At 40.7% G+C, this 20,000-nt stretch overlaps 1 protein-coding gene across 1 annotated transcript in view; it reads right to left on the reverse strand.

Moving 5' to 3' along the window:
• LOC144961230 (RUN domain-containing protein 3B-like) overlaps positions 1 to 20,000 on the reverse strand; it is a 28,165-nt gene that overhangs the window by 6,845 nt on the left and 1,320 nt on the right. Inside the window, exons 2-5 of the mRNA XM_078894499.1 lie at positions 11,651 to 11,740; positions 10,313 to 10,393; positions 1,413 to 1,563; positions 168 to 325 (exon numbers count right to left, since the gene is read on the reverse strand). Of these exons, the coding sequence (XP_078750625.1) occupies positions 168 to 325; positions 1,413 to 1,563; positions 10,313 to 10,393; positions 11,651 to 11,740 (480 nt within the window). The remainder of the gene's footprint in view (positions 1 to 167; positions 326 to 1,412; positions 1,564 to 10,312; positions 10,394 to 11,650; positions 11,741 to 20,000) is intronic.

Here is a 20,000-nt window from a genome sequence, read left to right on the forward strand (position 1 = left end):
GCAGTTATATTCCTTTTTGTTCATTATCTTTGATAATTTCTCTTATGGCAAGAAGTCTTTGGTTCAATTCCTAGCTAAGACAACAATTTTTTCTTTTGATAATTCTGACAATTCCAGCAATTCAAATAATATTTTTTATTTTTATTTTGTGCTTTTAAAAATCTCACATTTCTTGTTGAAGTTCAAGGACACAGGTGTCCAGCATCCTTCTCTCTCCCTCCCACTCCTTTTCCTTGACCTGCATCGACGACCTCATTGCATCCACACGCATGTTTGTCTCTCCCATCTGTCGTTCTCTCAACCGTACCAGCTCCTCCAGATAGTCCTAATGAGTAGAATTGATTTTTAAAAAATAATTTTTTTTGTAATGAGCTTAATATAGCGCAATATCCACTAAAATGTGCTCAAAGCGCTTTACAAGGGGTCCCTGGTCAACAGCAACATTTAACATGTAGGACGGGACATGGCGCCTGTGAGGTGATCTTACAATTTTTCGGACAAAGACAACGCTGTTAATGGCCAAGTAGTCATTTTACACCTGAGTACAGTGAGAGAATGTGAGTAAAGAGCCTTTTCCAAGGACTCAACTATGCACCGAGCGCGAGGCTCGAACCCAGGACCTTCCGATCCAAAAGCGAGTGTCATACCACTAGACCACATAGCCGCACTTTTTTAAGAAAAAAAATCACATCAAACAAAAACAGCCTGTTCGACTGGAGATTGAAACTTAGACCTCCTGATTACCACAGCCTAACTCGAAAGGGGATTGAACCTCAGACCTAGAGCTAGAGAGCTTTTACTGTTTATATAGCGCAATATCCACTAAATGTGCTCAAAGCGTTTTTTTAAAGGGTCCCTGACCAACAGCAACGCATAACAATTAGAACGAGACATAACGCCTGTTAGGCGATATTACACTTTTTCCGACAGAGACAACGCGGTTGACGACCAGGTACTCATTTTACACCTGAGTACAGTGAGAGAATGTGAGTAAAGAGTCTTTTCCGAGGACTCAACTATGCGCTGAGTGAGGCTCAAACTCAGGACCTTCCAATCCGAAAGCGATTGTCATACCACGTCCACATACTGTTTACTGGGCTGATTCTTTGGGGATGGTTTATACCCAGCATAAAATAATTGAACAAAACTTTGTCCCTCCGAAGACTGTTGAAAAAGTAGATGTCAAGTATAGATATAGATATAGTTCGAAGAGGACGTCACTCAGGTCTGTTATTGTTTTTTGCCATCCGCATTTATGAGTAATGCTCACTGAACTGTATTAACCCAACTATAAACGTTCATGGATACACACAGTTTTGTGTGTTGGTCCGTTATGCTTCCGGATGGCAATGTTATGAGCTTCTTAGCCAAGCGCATACTATCTATAGCACACATATTTTTATATGATTTACCTTTTGCTCTTTAACTCCTCGAAAGTCCCTCTCCAGTGTCTGAAGTTTGATTTTGTCGTCATTAGGTGATTGAGACAGGTTTCTGTTTTCTTGAGTCGTTTTACCACTCAGCTGCAGCATTTCTTCCTCATCTATCAGACGACTGGCACGGCTGGTGTTTGAATGAAGGATGAAAAAAAATGTTAAAATTCAGCCCATGAGAAACAAAACGATGAAAACGGATAGCTTTTTGGTTTGAAAATGGTCCTTGAGCCACAAGACCGAAGGACCCATAGTTTATCCTAATTTATATAGCACTATAAACAGACAACAGCAATTGCTTGCTATCCTTTGGACAAGATGCTAGTCGATTGCATAGTACTTCTCACCAGATCTGGCAGACTCAAAGAACAAATCACCACTGGACAGATAGTGAGGTCAGAAAAATTTTAAAAACGTCGATGACCCCACCCATCTCTGATACAGGGCAAGTGAGGGTAGTTGAAGTGAATAACGATGGAATCTGCATAAAGTTAACACTTTTAAAGTCAACTGATAAAGATCTGAACACAAGTGTGTATGAAAGGTGTCAGACAAAGCAAGAAAGAAAAATATAAGAAAAAAAAATCCCAGAAAATCAGACTGATTTTTTTGGGATGGTTTTTTTCTTGTATTTTTCTTCCTTGTCTTGTCTGACACCTTTCATACACACTTGCTCAGATCTTTATCTTACACCGGTTTCTGCTGCCTTGTTTCTTAATTTGATATTAAAGTCAACTTCTGCTTAAAGCCAACACCTCTTGTTAGGCCCCACATTTTCTGTTATTTATCAAATTTTGTGCGACTATGTGGTCAAGTGGTATGACACCCGCTTTAAGATCGGAAGGTCCTGGGTTCGAGCCTCATTCGGCACATTGTTGAGTCCTTGGATAAGGCTCTTTACTCACATTCTCTCACCGTACTCAGGTGTAAAATGAGTACCTGGCCGCTAACAGCGTTGTGTCTGTCCAAAAAAAATTGTAATAGTGCCTAACAGGCGTCATGTCCCGTCCTACATGTTAAATGTTGCTGTGAGCCAGGGACCCCTTGTAAAGCGCTTTGAGCACGTTTTGTGGATATTGCGCTATATAAAAGCTCTTTTTTGGGGGGGTGGGTGGTCGGTGTGGCCTAGAAGCTTCGGCTTTCTGCTCTTTACGGCATCAGCAACAGTCGTCTCGGGACATCGTTGTTGTACGAGTGGACATAGGTTACATCTTCAAGTGCACAATACGGGTCCTTGTCCCGCATCCCTGGGGAAACTGGCCTCGCGGCTGGGAGTAGCTGACGCAGCAATGCGATTGTGTGCTCGGGGTGAGACCCCCTTAAAGTCTAGGGCATGCATGACCCACCGGCGTGTGGAATACGCTCTGGTGCCCAGACAGGCCTCAGGGAGCTATCCTTAATAAATAGTGTGGTCACAACTGACCTCCACTGTCTCGCGGAATACCCTTTCAAGGGAGAGACTTCGGGAAACAACCCTGAGGAAAAATTCGGAGCTGGAGACTCGTAGGCAGTCTATATCTACAATTAACTATATTCTGGCAACTCTACTGCAACATTGCGTTGCAAACCCGGAGTCCAGACAGGGCCTGCCCTCTCCTGGACCCACACCTCCTTAATCATGATGAAGAAACCAAGAAGATATTATCATACTGGCTCGGACGTCGCCCAGGATAAAAAGGTCCGCTCTCCCACCCCCAACCCCAATCACAGCCAACCAAATAAGGTTGACAACGAGAACTATATAACTATAGGAGCTAAGATCAAAATCCTACACCTCAACGTCGAGGGAATATCAATGGCAAAATGTGAATATCTGGCCAAACTACGTAACGAACACGATATTTATATAGCACTTCTCCAAGAAACACATCTAGATGACAACTCACCCCCCTCACGCTATAATATCAGGGACTATTCTGTAATCAATAGACAAAACCACCCAAAGTATGGAATAATCACTTATGCAAGAGCCCCAGATCAAGCAACAGACCTAGGTGGCCACACAGAGCAAAGTGGTTCGCACAGATGTACAATCAAATTTGGTGATACAGAAATATCAAACATCTATAAACCGCCTAACACCAAGTGGACTAACCCACCAAAAACACCCATCAACCATCCAGCCATACTGGCAGGTGACTTTAACAGTCACCATAATGAATGGGGATATAAAAACAATGACGAAGCAGGAAATGAACTAAGCGAATGGGCAAACCAATGTAACCTAAAATTAATCTACAACCCAAAAGGAAAGGGAACCTTCAGGTCAGCCAGATGGCAGAGTGAAACAACACCTGACCTCTCATTTGTATCCAAAGACTCAAACCTCCCACTATCCTCAACAACAAGAGAAGTACTAAACAATTTCCCCCATAGCCAACATCGCCCCATCATCCTCGCAACAGGCATTAAATTGCCAATGATGAATTCCCTACCAACTCCTCGATGGAATTTCAGAAAAGCCAACTGGCAGGAATTCTCAAAAGAAATAGACAAGACCTGTAAAAGAATAGAACCTAAACAAGAAAATATACACAGGTTCACAAAATTAATTCTAAAATGTGCAAAAAGAACAATCCCAAGGGGCTTCAGAAAGCGCTATATACCGTGCTGGTCAGAACAGAGTCAACATCTCCTGGAAGAATATGAAAGAACACAGGATCAAAGCACAGCTGAAGAACTATTACAATCACTTGAAGAGAACCGAAGAAATAGATGGATAGAAGTGGTCGAAGGCTTAGACATGAGCCATTCAAGCAGACACGCATGGCAAACCATTAAAAAACTTGATCCAACTCCACCCCAATCAAAAAGCGCTGCACCTATCAAGGTAGATGCTTTGCAAAAGAAATCAAGCAACGTGGACAACACAAGCCAAATAAAAAATTTGAAAAATATATCAACAAAGAATACCAGAAAATACTAACTACGCAACCCAATACTGGTATTTTCTTATCCATTCCTGTGACAGTCAAGAAATAGAACAGGCCATCAAACATGTAAAAAACGGTAAGGCTGCTGGTATTGATGGAATATACCCTGATATGATAACCCATCTGGGTCCAGAGGGAATTCGGTGGCTAGCAGAGACAATGAGTGATATCATAGAAAAGGCCACCTACCCAAAAATCTGGAAACACGCCAAAGTGATTGCAATACTAAAACCTGGCAAACCCGCAACAGAACCATCCAGCTACAGACCCATCTCCCTCCTCAGCTGCCTATATAAACTTTTAGAAAGAATTATTCTAACAAGAATCACCCCATACTTTTATTCAACATCTGATTTTTACAACAGGCCTCGAGGCGGTAAACGTAAACAACGTCACATTCCAGCTGCGATTTTTAGCTCAAGTGATCCGATTTTTTACAATAATATTAATAAGTACAGGCCTCGGGAGGCAAACGGAAACAACATAACATCTCAAGGGTAACAACTCGTCGTCCACCCCGCCCCCACACAAACCCCCGTCCACCACCAACACTTGTAACTGTACCAACCACAAACAGTTTCACAAACGACAACAATAACATTGTTATTGGTCTTCTGAATGCACAGTCCTGCCGTAACAAAACCGAAGAATTAAACGATTTATTAACGGAGAAGAACTTCGATATTCTATTTATAGTAGAGACATGGCTCTCACAGTCTGGAGACGACCCAGTTGAAAAAGCTATGACACCCCCTGGGTACCAATTTAGATCGTATCCAAGGAAAGATCAGCGAGGGGGTGGCATTGGCGTATTTTATAAAACAAAATTATGTAAACATGTGGAAATCATCGAAATGCGCTGCAAAACAATGGAGGCCATTGATCTTAGATTATCCCTCCAGAATACAAGATACAACTTCAACTGCATCTACCGACCGCCAGCAAACAAGAAAAACAAAATAAAATTACCTGAAGTTAGGAAGGAAATCAACGAGATGCTAACTTTGCAACACACGCGACCTGGCCATTCAATTATACTCGGCGACTTTAATTTTCACTTCGACAACGTCACAGACACCGCCAAATTGCACGAGTCATTATCAGAGAACAACATGTGCCAGATCGTAACAATGCCAACCCACTCTGCTGGTCATATTTTAGATTGGGTAATTGTAGAAAATTCAGAGTTCCAAAAAACCAACGCCACCGTCGATTATCTCCCCTTTTCGGACCACTCCCTCATTTCTTTCAATCTTGACGTTTCAAAACCATGCCAAGAAACCACCACCACATCAACCAGAAACATTAAAGGCATTAATTTGGACAATTTCAGAGGCGATTTAGAAACAAAACTTACTAAAAATTCAATTATTTCTCCAGACCAGTGGAATAGTTGTCTCATTGAAACGCTTGACAAACATGCGCCATTCCAAACAAGGACCGTCACCAACCGCAAGTATGCTCCGTGGTATACGTCGGACGTTAAAGAAGCTAAAACGAAGTGTCGGAGAGCAGAAAGACTGCTGAAAACATCAGGCCTCATGATTCATCGTGAAATATTCAAGAGCGCATTTCGTGCCTGGAAGACAACAATAAAAAAGGCAAAGACCACGTATTTTCTTTCAAATTTGAAACTTCTAAATCTTGTAAACAATTATTTAACATCTGCAATGATCTACTTGGACGTGAAAGATGCACTTCATTACCATCTACAACCAATCAAAGAGACTTGCCAGACACATTTGTCAACTTTTTTAAAGACAAAATCCATAACATTCGTTCAGAACTAGATCGGCATGAACCATTTATAGATACAAATACATTCTGTGGTACCCCTTTAGACAAGTTCCAACCAGTTTCACCTAGTTTCATAAACGAGTTGATAAAAAAAGCCCCCATTAAATCCTGCGACCTTGATCCCCTACCAGCACAGCTTTTGGCCAGCTCCATCGATACATTATTACCATCCATTACATCAATCATAAATACATCCATACTGACTGGCGAAGTTCCATCGTGCTTTAAAAGTGCCCTCGTCAAACCACTTCTGAAGAAACCATCACTAGACCACAATATATTAAACAATTATCGTCCTGTATCAAATTTACCTTTTTTGTCAAAACTTTTGGAGAAGGTAGTTCTTACACAATTAACATCTCATCTTAAGAACAACAGTTTGGAACAACCCTTTCAGTCAGCCTACAAACATCAACACAGTACTGAAACGGCGCTTCTTAAAATCTTTAATGACTTGTTATGTAATGCTGATGCTAACAATATCAATGTATTATGCCTTTTAGATCTTTCAGCTGCCTTTGACACCATTGACCATGACATTTTGTTAAGAAGACTAGAAAATACGTTCGGCATAAAAGGAATTGCCCTTAAATGGTTTACATCATATTTACAGGATCGATGGCAGACTGTCGTGGTGAATGGTGTTCAGTCAGAACAAGTTTTACTAAATTTTGGAGTGCCACAAGGCTCTGTTCTTGGCCCTGTCCTTTTTACTGTATATATGCAGCCCCTTTCTAGTGTGATATCCAGATTCAATCTGAGTTATCATTTTTATGCAGATGATACGCAAATATATGATTCAGCACCCCTTAGTAATTTACAGTTCTTAATACAACGAATTACGAGCTGTTTTAATGAGATTAAATCTTGGATGTACCACAATAAGTTAAAATTAAATGATAGTAAAACTGAGATTTTAATGTGTGGAAGACCGAGTATCCTTAAACAGGCAAATAAATCACTAATTACTCTCGGAAATAGCACAATAGAATTTTCAAATAAAGCAAAAAACCTTGGCGTCATCATTGATAAAGATCTTTCCATGACAAGCCACGTGAATAACACCATACAATCTATGTATATAGAAATGAAAAAAATAAGCAAAATTCGTAATTTAATACCGAAGCATATAACAGAACTTTTAATTAATTCCTTGGTTTTATCTAAATTGGACTATTGTAACTCCCTTTGGGCGAATTTAACTAAAGACAAAATTAGCAAACTTCAGGTTGCTCAAAATAACGCAGCCAGGCTCATTGTACGCAATAACAAAAAATACCCGTCAGCAACTCTTCTTCTCCGTGAGTTACATTGGCTTCCTGTTGAAAAAAGAGTTGCCTATAAGATTTGTACTGTTGTCTACAAATCCCTGAGCACGAACAGTCCCTCCTATATTAAAGACCTTCTAAACATATATGTCCCCAATAGAAACTTGAGGTCAAGCAATGACCAATCAATCCTTGTCAAACCTAAGCCATTGCGTAAAATAGGTGAACAGTCTTTTCAATTTTCGGCCCCCCATTTTTGGAACTCTCTCCCGTCACACGTGAGATGCTCGGATTCGTTGAAAACGTTCAAATCTCGCTTAAAGTTTTATCTTTTTACGTCATAATGTTGCAATATTATTTTCATATTTTGTTGTTGTTAAATTGAATTCGTATCACGTTTCCTTCACACTTGTCTCACTGTAATATGTTTTGTTTTATATCACTGTAAAGCGCTTAGAGCCTGTGACAACGGGGTAAAGCGCTATATAAATGCCATTTATTATTATTATTATACATCGACCCAATCATACCTGTCGAACAAGCAGGTTTCAGGCCAAACAGAGGAACAACAGAACAAGTCCTTGCATTAACAACACACATAGAGTCTGGTTTCGAGAAGGGACTAAAAACTGGAGCAGTACTGATAGACCTTTCCGCTGCATATGACACCGTCTGGACAACAGGACTAATGTATAAACTAGCAAAAGCCATCCCTTGTAGGAAAATATTAAAGATTCTCTCATATATGACCAGCACTAGACACTTCCATGTACTTCTAGGGGCAAACAAAAGTAAAGCCTATAAAATAAGAAATGGTGTACCACAGGGCTCAGTCATTGCACCAACATTATTTAATGTTTACATCAGTGACATGCCAAAAACAAGATCACACCCACTTGGCTACGCAGATGATTGGGCTCTCACTTGCCAATCAAAAAACTGGAAAGAAATTGAAAACGAACTGAGCCATGACACCTCAACCCTCAAAAGTTACTTTGATAAATGGTACTTAAGAATGAACACCACCAAATCAGTGGCCACAATTTTCCACCTGAACAACCCCTCCAAGTAAAAGTCGGTAACACAATACTACCAAACGACGATAACCCCAAATATCTTGGAGTCACTTTAGACAGACAACTAACGTACAGAAAACATCTCGAGAACTGTGCAAATAAAGTCGAAAAACGAAACTGCCTTCTCAGAAAAGTTGCTGGCACATCATGGGGAGCATCCCAAACAGTATTGAGGACAACAGCGCTTGGACTCTGCTATAGTGCGGCTGAGTATTGTGCCCCAGTATGGACAAGGAGCTCACATACAAACAAACTTGACACCAAATTAAGAGACACCATGCGAGTAATAGGCGGCTGTATAAAAACCACACCAACACAATGGCTCCCAGTTACCAGCGCAATAGCCCCTCCACACCTAAGAAGAGCACTGTCAAATCAAAAAGAGCTAAACAAGGCCCACTCAATATTGGCAATAAATACCCCCCTGGCAAAAATAGTAAAAGACACCCCACAAACAAATCGACTTAAGTCCAGAAGACCCTTCCACAAATCCGGAATAGAAAACCTTGACATCACCACTGCCTGGACCAATGAATGGCAATTAAACCTGCCAAAAGAATGGACAATTCATTACCAACCCCACTCTGCGCCTTCCTGATTTTAAAAAAGCAAAAAGAAAACAGTGGGTCACCACGAACCGACTTAGAACCAACCATGGCCGCAGTAAAGAAAGCCTCTATCGATGGAGACTCATTGACTCACCAATCTGCCAATACTGCAAAGGGGCACGTCAAACAATCGATCATCTGGTCCTGCAATGCCCAGTAACAAAATTAGAAGGGGAGTACGAAACAATCTTTGAAGCCGGAGATGACCTGACATCATGGATCGACAAACATAATCTGGAGGTGTAGCCATACGCTACTACTACTACTACTACTCACATTCTCTCACCGTACTCAGGTGTAAAATGAGTACCTGGCCGCTAACAGCGTTGTGTCTGTCAAAAAAAATTGTAATAGCGCCTAACAGGCATCATGTCCCGTCCTACATGTTAAATGTTGCTGTGAGCCAGGGACCCCTTGTAAAGCGCTTTGAGCACGTTTTGTGGATATTGCGCTATATAAAAGCTCTTTTTTTTTTTTTAGAACATACTATCAGATTGATGGACAAGAGAGATTGGTTGACTATAAGCAAGGTTGATTTTATCCATTATCAATGGTACACACCTTAGATAAAGAACAGAAAATTTCCGACCAACAAGAGGTGTTGATTTTAATCAAAAGTTGAGTTTACACAGTTTCCACTGTAATTCATAATTGTAATATTACCTTACAGGCGTCAGGTCTCATCATACATGTTGTGTTGCTATTGGCTTGAGACCCCTCATAAAGCGCATTCAGCATGTTCAGTGAAAATAGCGCCACAAATATGCTAAAATTTCTAACATGTTCATTTTTTAGAGCACAGCAACAATATGTTCAGCTATCTTTATCTTAAAAAATTTGAGGTAACTCAAAATTTGTCCAAACCTGAACCCTTTTACTCTCTCCTTCCCGATCATTTTCATTATTTTCCCAAATATGGCTGGCGGCTTACCCAGCAGAAAAATGGACTCTTAAAACTCAAACAATCTCTCTGCAAAAAAATCTTTATGTTCTTATTAATTAAACAAAGATCATTGTGACGTACAAAATAAATCTGAATAATAAAAAATGTATATTATTGTGTCGTAACAAATGCGACGATTTTGCTGTAGGTGGTCAGGAGAGGGTTAAAAATCCGTATGCATATCTATACATGTTACTGATTCCATTAGCAAGTCTACCAAAAGCTTTAATCTTCGCTGGGTTTTTTTTTCTTACCTCTGAATGTAGTTAAGAAAGGGGACATAATTGATTTCCAAGGGCCCAAGCAACTCATTCTCATTTCCTCGGAGACAAAAACTGAGGAGAGAAAGAGAAAAGTTCAAAGTTATTCCAGCTGACCACTACACAGATTTTATCTCCAGATTCAAATTTTCTCATGAGAGAAACGAATTTTCTTGCAATATTTAATTGATTCTTCTTCTAGGTTCCATGCCTGGTCCAGGCTTCGGATACTGCATGAATTATCTCTCTCCATTCCTCCGTGTCTCTTGCTTTTTCAAACAGCTCTTGGATTGTTAGGTTGGTGAAGCCCTTCAGTTGGTCTATGAGTGTTTTTCTTTGTCTCCCCCGGGCGCGTTTACCAGGTATTTTTCCAGGTATTCATCCTTATCTTTCCTTACTATGTGTCCGATTATAGCTTTATTATAACCCAGATGTTTACACTGAACAAAACAATGTAAGATTTGCCAACCTTGATCCGAGAAAAAGTGTAAAACGGATTTGGGAAAAAAAAGTATATTGACATTCAGATAAAAAAATAATTTAAAAAAAAATAAAATACCCGTTATTCATTCTCATGGGGAAATTTGTCTTTAGGGTCTATTCCAAGGGAAGACTGGAATAACCCAGGCATCAGCCGCAGTGCAGTGCCACAAATTGAGCAAAGGGGAGGTGATTTGTTCAAGGCCACACAGCGCAGTGGTGGGTGATCGAACTCGATACCTTTCGGGTACGAAGCAAAGACCGTACCTCTGAGCCACGCTGTCTCACTCTCTCTCTCCCTCTCTCTCTCTCTCTCTCTCTCTCTCTCTCTCTCTCTCTCTCTCTCTCTCTGTGTGTGTGTAAGCAAGGCATTTCAAAAGTTTAAGCACACATCTATGCTTTTTTTTTTACAGTTGGTAGCTCTGTAATGTGACTTGATTGTAGTATCGGGACAAAACAAAAAAATTCCATTCTAATACGGCGATGTGGTCTAGTGGTATGACACTCGCCTTCTTATCAAAAGGTCCAGGGTTCGAGTCCCACTCTGAATGGTGCATAGTTGAGTCCTTGGAAAAGGCTCTTTACTCACATTCTTTCACAGCAGTCAGGTGTAAAATTACTACCTGGCCGTTAACAGCGTTGTCTCTGTCCGAAAAATTGTAAAATCGCCAATAGGACGTCGTGTCTCTGCCTCCATGTTAAGCGTTGCTGCTGGCTGGGGACCCGCTTTGAGCATGTTTAGTAGATATTTGGCTATATAAAAAGCTAAAGTTTTAAGACAAAGACAAAAAGCAAACTGTAAAAAAAGGAAAATAGATATAGGGAAAATAGAAGACATAGCAAGTGACATACTTGAAATCAATGGCACTCAGGCCAATGATGTCTCCACACAATTCCAATCCTTCCTCCGAAATGAAAAGAGCTCCATCAAGATAGCATTCTCTGAAAAGAGAGAGAAAAAAAAATTTTTTTAAAGATTAGAATAGACAATGAAAAGTCAATTCAGATAAAATGTATTTTTTTCAGCAATATTATTGTAATAATATGTGTTGTTGAGTGACTTCAAAACTTTTAATCAAAGGTAAAGAGAATCATCATAGATATGGTAACTTTGTCGTGAACGGAATTCCCAATCTGTTTCACGATGTAAAAAATAAGGAAAAAGTTTAGAAAAAGTCTCCACCGAAGTGGGCGTTCTCCATATATGTAAAGGACATATATGGGCGGTTAAAAACTGCTCTAGAGCACTTCGGGAATCGTCCCGGTCTAGCCTGATTTTTATAACATACCAAAAGTATGGCGGATCGGATCTTAGTAACAGATACAACGATGGGCGAAGATAGCTGATATGTTTCAAATAAGGCTGTAGATAGTCAAGAGAAAGAATGAAAGGTGTCGCGAGCTTTTAAAGGGTAGAAATGATGACGTCACGTTTACGCGGGAGACAGTGAACGAACACAACATGAAGATTACTCACAACAGCTCGATCGAGACACTGACAGTCATGACATGACAAACACTTACAACAACAACAACAACCTATCACAATAATCAGTTACATAAAATCTTCCCCACATTCCTCCCCCTCCTAAAATGCTTTCTCTCCTGAAGTTATACCCGATATAGATTAAAAGTGGGAAGATCTCATGTTTGCATAAGTTTGTCTGGTCCTAAAACATTACTTAAAATATATATATCAGAACATAGTACTTATGAAAATTGGACCAAAATTTATAAAAGATAACTTGTTAGGAGGGATATAATATTTTAAATTTCATTGGGGATATAAGCAATCAAAATTGTAAGGCAATATCAGTGGTTGTTTGCTGCACTTGTAAATGGCTGGATATATATATCCCTTTTTTTTTTCTTTAAAACAATGCAGCTGAAAATAGAGCTTATTTAGTATTTACATTATTGCTAGCAGGCCAGGGAATCTCTTTATTAATTAATAGACAGGATTACAATCACCAGGGATAATGTCAGAAATAAAACAAGCATGGTTGGAACCATGTCAGTTACCAATTCATGTTAATGTCTATAATACAGGTCCTGTCACAAGGTAGTAACCATCATCATTTTAAAGCTTCTGCTTCTGACTCACCTGATCGAGGTAGTAAAATACCTTCTGATGTACATACATAATTCCCTCCCTCGCCTGCTTGAGGTGATCACCCATGTGTTCATGTTATCAGTTCATAGGGATACCACATGGTCGTCGTGATACCCTCATGGGCTCTTTCTCACATCTTGGCTTATTCTGGTTCCATCAGGTTGGGTCGGGTTCTAGAGCCATTATCAGATGGGCCTCTGGGTAGCTCTCTCCCTTCCTCGCCTGTGATTCCGAGGGGTACCATCCCTGGTATCATCAGGTCTCTGGGTTCAGGGGGGCTTACACCAGGTATCATCAAGCCTGTGGTTCCGAGGGGTTCCAACCCTGGTATCATCAGGTCTTGGTTTCAGGGCACTTTTTTAGCTGTAATCAAACCTGTGATTGCTTGGGGTATCATCAGGCTCCCTGTGGACGGTGTCTGCTCCTGGTGTCTCTAGTAGTCCCTTGTGCCATCATGATGTGAGAAGTTTCTTAGTGGGGAGGTGAAACCTCTACCCTTTGATGGGGAGGTGAAAGTGTCACCTCTACCCCTTCTCCTTCAGCCTTTGGTTCCAGTCTAGTATCATCAGGCTGAGCTTCTCTGGCATTTTCTTTGGAATTGAACCCCTTCATCACTGTCACTGCCATGTTGACAGTGGTGGCATCGACTCGTTGCTATTCTGCTCAGTTGATACAGACCGTGATGTTGCTCCAGACAGTCATACATACTTTGTTGTTTCTTTCCATGGTCTGGGGTTTGTCTTTTTGTACATAGCAACAGATATGAGTCATGACAGAGTTGGAGGCCTCTTGATTGACCTTTCTTCTTAAAGTTTGTGTCTGTTTTTTACACATAACACTGCACCGAAGACGAAATCTGCAATGATGCTGGCAGGACTGATCAGGATTGCATTCAGTTATAAATTATTATTATTATTATTTTTTTTTTTTTTGTCTTCGAAGTGCACTTTGTTGCCTCTTCTAATTCCATAGTCGAATTTCATCTATTCAACTCTGTCTTCAATGGTTTCCTAGCAGTCTTGTGAGCTTGCTTTAAATATAATTTTTAACATTTCGCCAATAATTACTTCCTTTATGGGTTTAGGCATAAGCTCACATCCTTTGTTGTAAAATCTATCAATTGACTGCACTACAGATGATGGAAGCAATTAGTAATACATATTCTTCCTAGGTATGTAGCTTCATAATGTCACCATTTTTTTCTTTTTTTTCTTCGCTCTTCTTGACCATTTTTCACTAGTCAGAGAGCGGTGGTTCAGGTGTTGTGCATTTAAAAGAGGCTACCCATGCCATGTCTAGTTTATTCCTTGATTTGAAATTATTATCAAGGAAATAATTGACCTGAATAAGAATTCTTAACTGCTGCTCATGTCATTACTTACACTGTGGTGGTGATTGAAGTGATCTGATTTGTGAGAGTTATTTTGCATCTTTGTTGAGGGTCATAGAATGCCATTCTCAACTTATGTCGTGGGTATCCCAAATGGATTAGAGTTGTTAGGTCCTGGCCTCTCATATTTACTTTTATATTTTAACCACAGTAAGCAGCCTTAAGTAACACATTGACATCACTGGAGGGTGGCAAGAAGATATATATGACTTGTGATCTCACTCTCTTTGCTCTTTCATGGTTCTTGATGTCATGTACTGGATATGCTTACACACAATTTCAAAATCTCTTGAAGTGGCAATTTCAGCAGGTTTATTCTCCCTCACTTCATTCGTCCAAAGTGGTCATTGGGAAGTAAGAAGAGATTCTGGCTTATTGTATAATATATTATTGTGCAGCGTCCACCAGTCTTGTCTGTTGGGCATGGAGCTGAGATGTTTTAAGTTTGAAAGACGATCGTCAAAATATTTTCCAAGGACAAGGGTATCATCGAGGAAGGCTAGTATCCTTTTCTGGTTTAACCCTCTCAGCACTTAATTATTCTAGAATATGTCCTAGGGTTATTGAACAGTTCAAGGGGAGTTTATTAAACTCAAGCGTCTTTGGTATGTACGGAAAGCTGCTTTGTGCTAGAAATCTTCATGAACTGAGGATCTACCAATAAGCCAAATTGGATGCACAAACAGATCTGTCTTCCGTACCAATAGTGCCGTTGCAGCAGCCCAGCTCCAGGTTGAGGGTTGTATTACCCCTGCTTTAAGCATCTTGTCTAACATTTCATCTTCTTCTTTGGTAAAGTGAACGGGGGTACGTCGCAAGCCTAGTTTAATTGGCTTTGCATCTCCTGTATCAATGTAGTGTTGTATTGATATTCCCACAGCAATTGTTCAACTTTACCTAGTCTCTCATCTCCCAGAATGGACGTAACTCTCTGCCAGAGATCTATAAGTTTGTCTGGTAGTTGGATCGGCTGGCAGGAAGTGCTTGATATGGCACATTCCCCCTCCGCTTCTGTCATGGGGTTGCTGAGTTCATCCACTTCTGTTAAATTCAGCCAGTCATCTTCGTCATCTCAAATATATCTCTTGCTTCCAGGGGAAGCAACTGTCCTATTTCCGTCCCTTTTTTGAGGAAGCATTCATCACCTGTGTTGATCAAGCACACTGTAACAACTGGTTTGGTTACGTGCAGGGTGTGGCCCACAGAAATTGGCAGATTTCTATATGGTTCCAGGTACATAAATGGTGAATTGGGCAGATAGTTTAACTCAACATTAGTGATTACTTCTGACTGGGCTGGTATGATCAATTTGTGGGGAATGGCAATCTTGATAGTTGTTCGGTCTCCATCATCCACTGGTAAACCTGTTTGTGCCATGTCACACTTGGGACTTACACTTTCAGTCGAATTTGTTGCAAGAGGAATAATTTGATTTTGACAAAATAATTGTTGTTTTTCCACATCAATCTTTGCCCTTAATTTCCTCAGCAGGTCTATTCCTAATAGCATTGGGTCGAAAATGGGAGCAACATAGATATGAGTTAGCAGATGAATCTCTCCCTATCGCAAGTGTAGTGGTCCTACTAATTTTGCAGAGAAGCTTTGATCTTTACCTGCTGCAAACATCTTCATGGACTTCGTACAAGTGGGGGTGGGTAGGATTTTGTTATGGGTGTTTTCAGAGATGATGGTAACATCTGCTGCAGTATCCACCACTGCTTGTACAGGGACGTTTTCAATTGTACATTGTACTTTAAGGGCAGATTCTGACTGTAACCTTGCAATACAGATACATTCTTCATTAAAATAAGGTTTTACAATCTGTTCTGGATCTTGGCTAGACCGATATACATTGTGGCTTCCGTTGTTGGTCTGCTGGGCAAGGTTTTCCTTAGTTTCTTCATGTTTCATAAAATTAGTACAGTCAGAAGAGTAAGGGCACAAATTGCTCATAGCCTTATATCTGTGTTGTGCCTCAAAAACTGGGTCCTCTTTAATTGCCCTTGCTTGAACTGGGATCAATTCCGGGCTCAAACTGATCCCTGCCCGTTTGGCGCCTTGTCTTCCTTTGGGCGACCTTTCATGGAGCAGTCTCTAGCATAGTGGTCTTGACCTCCACATGAAAAACAGGCACTTGATGATGGGGAATTGGAGCGGGATCTTGGCTGGGCACGTCGAGCGCCTCTTTGCATAACTTCCAAGACTTGACTTTGGAGTGTAATGAGAGTGTCTAATTTACTTTGGGTTTGTTCATGCATTGATAACATCTTTTTGAACATTGCCTCAACACTCATCTCAGTCTTCTGCTGTACACCAGCTGTCTTAATGCTCGTGTTGCGAGTCACTGCTCTAATTTGGCTATAGTCTTCCAATTCCTCAGATTCTGACCCAGATTCTTCATCGTACACATTCACCGCTTGGATAGAGGGCTCTCTGAACCGCACGGTGTTGCTGGTACTTGGTCTATCCTTTCGCGCACGCCAACCAACTTGCTGAGAATTTTTAAAAAGCTTATATGTTCTCAGGGCTTGGTCCATCGTGGTGCACTCCTGACATGCAATATATTGGGCTGCCTTCACGTCATATAGTCCTGTTATAAAATGGGCTACCACTTGGGACTCTAAATTGCGGGGGGACTGTCCAGGAAATGCCTGCAGTGCCAACTCCCATAGCTTGTCAACATAGTCTAAGACATCTTCTTTTTCAGCCTGCGTAGTGCTGTTGAATTGTATCAGAGTTGCATGTTGTAGCTGCTGACACCAAATCGATTTCTCAGGGTGTCATATGCATCTCGTATGTCTGTAAAGACTATCGACTGATGGATCCGTGAGAGATAATCCGCTGCTTTTCCTTCCAGGGCTAGGCCCAGGAAAAATAGTTGGTCACGGAGATGTTGAATATTATGATAATTCAGAAAGTTCTGAAAATTATATTCAAACGTATCCCATCTTTTTGTCCCATTGAAAGAGATAGATTTAGGCAGCTGTACCTTGGACGGGGGTGGCATAAGTGGGCCTCCACTGCTCATATCTCCATAATGATCCGTGGAATTGCGATCCGCAGGTGGGGCCTCGTAGGAATGCATGTAACTAGTCTCATTCCTCCATCCTCGTCTTTCCCTGTGCATGCTTGCCTCAATTAGAGCATCCTCCTGTTCCAAGGTTCTTCTCATAGATGGTTTTCTTCGTGGTAGCCGGCGGGTTTGCCTTACTTTGTCTCTTGCATATCCACAATCCTCTCTTTGCGGGCCCATTGATGTGAGACCCTTGTTTGAGAAATCTTGAGAGGGTGGGTCCAATGTGTGAGTTATAGATTCAGGACATTCAGAGTAAGGCACCTTGTCCATGTAATTTTGACAAAATTTAGCTTCATGAACGAAAGGAACCCGCTCGCGGTCGGATGCCAAAAAGGATGTTGGGTAATGGTCTTCGGTAGGCTGATCGTGCCACGCATTACGAATGGTGCGTTTCGTATTGTTACAAAATGTCGGGTTCGCAACACTACTAGCACCTTCTTGAGGATTGCTAGTAGCGTCATGTTCAGGATACGAACCTGCAGCTTTAGTTGGGGTCTGCTGCGCAGACAGTTCCCTTCGTCTGTCTCCAGCACCAGACGCATTATCATTCGAATCCATTTTATTTGGGGAACTGTCGCGAGAGGTACCAGGGCATGTTCACCTGGTTTCTCAAAAATGCATGATTCGGAAACCGAAAAATCAAAAAGTTCTAACATGTCACCATTACTGATCTTATCTATCACATCCTCCTTAGTGAGTAAACCTTTACGTGCTCGAATGTCAAGCAGGGTTTTAGCCAAAGGCTTGCTTATATGAGATGACCTTAAAAGGTCCTTAGCAGTAATGACATTAATCATTATCTTTGCATCCATTTTGGATTAAACTGAAATATGATAATTATTTATTTCAGTTAAAATGACAGACCAGTTGATGCAAATCAATTAAAGCAATGGTAAAGTCTGTAAACTTGGAATACTCTCAGATCCCTTCTCACTTGAATACAACCTCTACACCACAGCTGATAGATTTCACTATTTTCACTGTATAATCCCTGGGTTAGGGTTAGAGGTGGTTCTCCTATTTAGACACTGACCAGGTGTCTAAGGCAAGTGGATATGTTTACAGAGTCTGGATGTAAAGAGTTCAGAGAAACATCCAATATATAGGGGGTTTAGGAGCGTGTAAAGCTGGAAAATAGTTTCTGTGTTTGGTGAGTAGAAACACTTTTACATGGCTGCCTAAGCTTTGACTTTGATCATCTAAATAAAGGCAGATGATACTGTTACTGTTACCTTTTGTTTAGAAAAGCACAGTGAGATTGTTAAGCAACAATCTTGGCGCCAATTATTTGTATATTATTCACAGAAATAGTATTGTTGATGTCAAATATTGGAAAGTATTTAAGTAGACATGCAAATAATTTAGCTCACATGCAGGTTGAATTCCAATCTTAGTTGAGACATCAGTGGGGAGTGAAAACCATGACCCCAATAATGGTTCACCAGGCTAATTCTTTGAAGTGAATTGATTAAGCCCTCATGCACTTTCAAGTAAAATTATTGAATTGTACTCACCAATTTTGCTCCATTTTGTTGAATAGAAATCACAATTGCACAATTTTATTGGCAAAAATAAACGAAAGTTGAGCTCGAAGTCTCGATGAAAAAATTGAGCTGAGTTGAGATCGTAATTTCGCCAGTTCAAAAATAATTGCCGACCCCTATAAACGGCTTTCCTCTCTGGTTTAAGCAATGAAAAAACACAACTAAACCAGGGGAACTCAATTCAAGGCGCTATACTTACAACACAATCAGATGAAACAAGTTTTTAGATTCATAATTCTGATTTGTTTACAAGAACTCTTTACCTTGAAGAAGTCAATTCCCGTGCACTGAGTGCTACCATACACTTTAAAAATGGCAGGGTTCGGAAATTAGTCGCAGCGCCAATTGTCGTGAACGGATTTCCCAATCTGTTCACGATGTAAAAAATAAGGAAAAAGTTTAGAAAAAGTCTCCACCGAAGTGGGCGTTCTCCATATATGTAAAGGACATATATGGGCGGTTAAAAACTGCTCTAGAGCACTTCGGGAATCGTCCCGGTCTAGCCTGATTTTTATAACATACCAAAAGTATGGCGGATCGGATCTTAGTAGCAGATACAACGATGGGCGAAGATAGTTGATATGTCTGTTTCAAATAAGGCTGTAGATAGTCGAGAGAAAGAATGAAAGGTGTCGCGAGCTTTTAAAGGGTAGAAATGATGACGTCACGTTTACGCGGGAGACAGTGAACGAACACAACATGAAGATTACTCACAACAGCTCGATCGAGACACTGACAGTCATGACATGACAAACACTTACAACAACAACAACAACCTATCACAATAATCAGTTACATAAAATCTTCCCCACAACTTATTCATTATCTTTCTGCATTTCTGAAGAGATGCCAACCTCAAGACTGTTTCCCTTTCAGCAAGAGTATCCGGCCAGGGCCAGGACAAAATCAAGTAATCTCACGCTAAGACAAAGACAGAAAGCAAGTTGGGAAACAGATATAAGGGGATAGAAGACACAGTAAGTGCCTCCCTGCCCACTATGGGAGGTCAGGATCCCACCCAGGACCTCAAGAATAAAAAATGTGCAATTTGGGAGGAAAAAGTGTGTAATTAACAAAAC

This window comes from Berghia stephanieae, unplaced genomic scaffold, assembly GCF_034508935.2.
Source record: "Berghia stephanieae isolate SIO BIC M18660-M18661 unplaced genomic scaffold, UCSD_Bste_1.3 scaffold182, whole genome shotgun sequence".
In the NCBI taxonomy this organism is placed as follows: domain Eukaryota; kingdom Metazoa; phylum Mollusca; class Gastropoda; order Nudibranchia; family Aeolidiidae; genus Berghia; species Berghia stephanieae.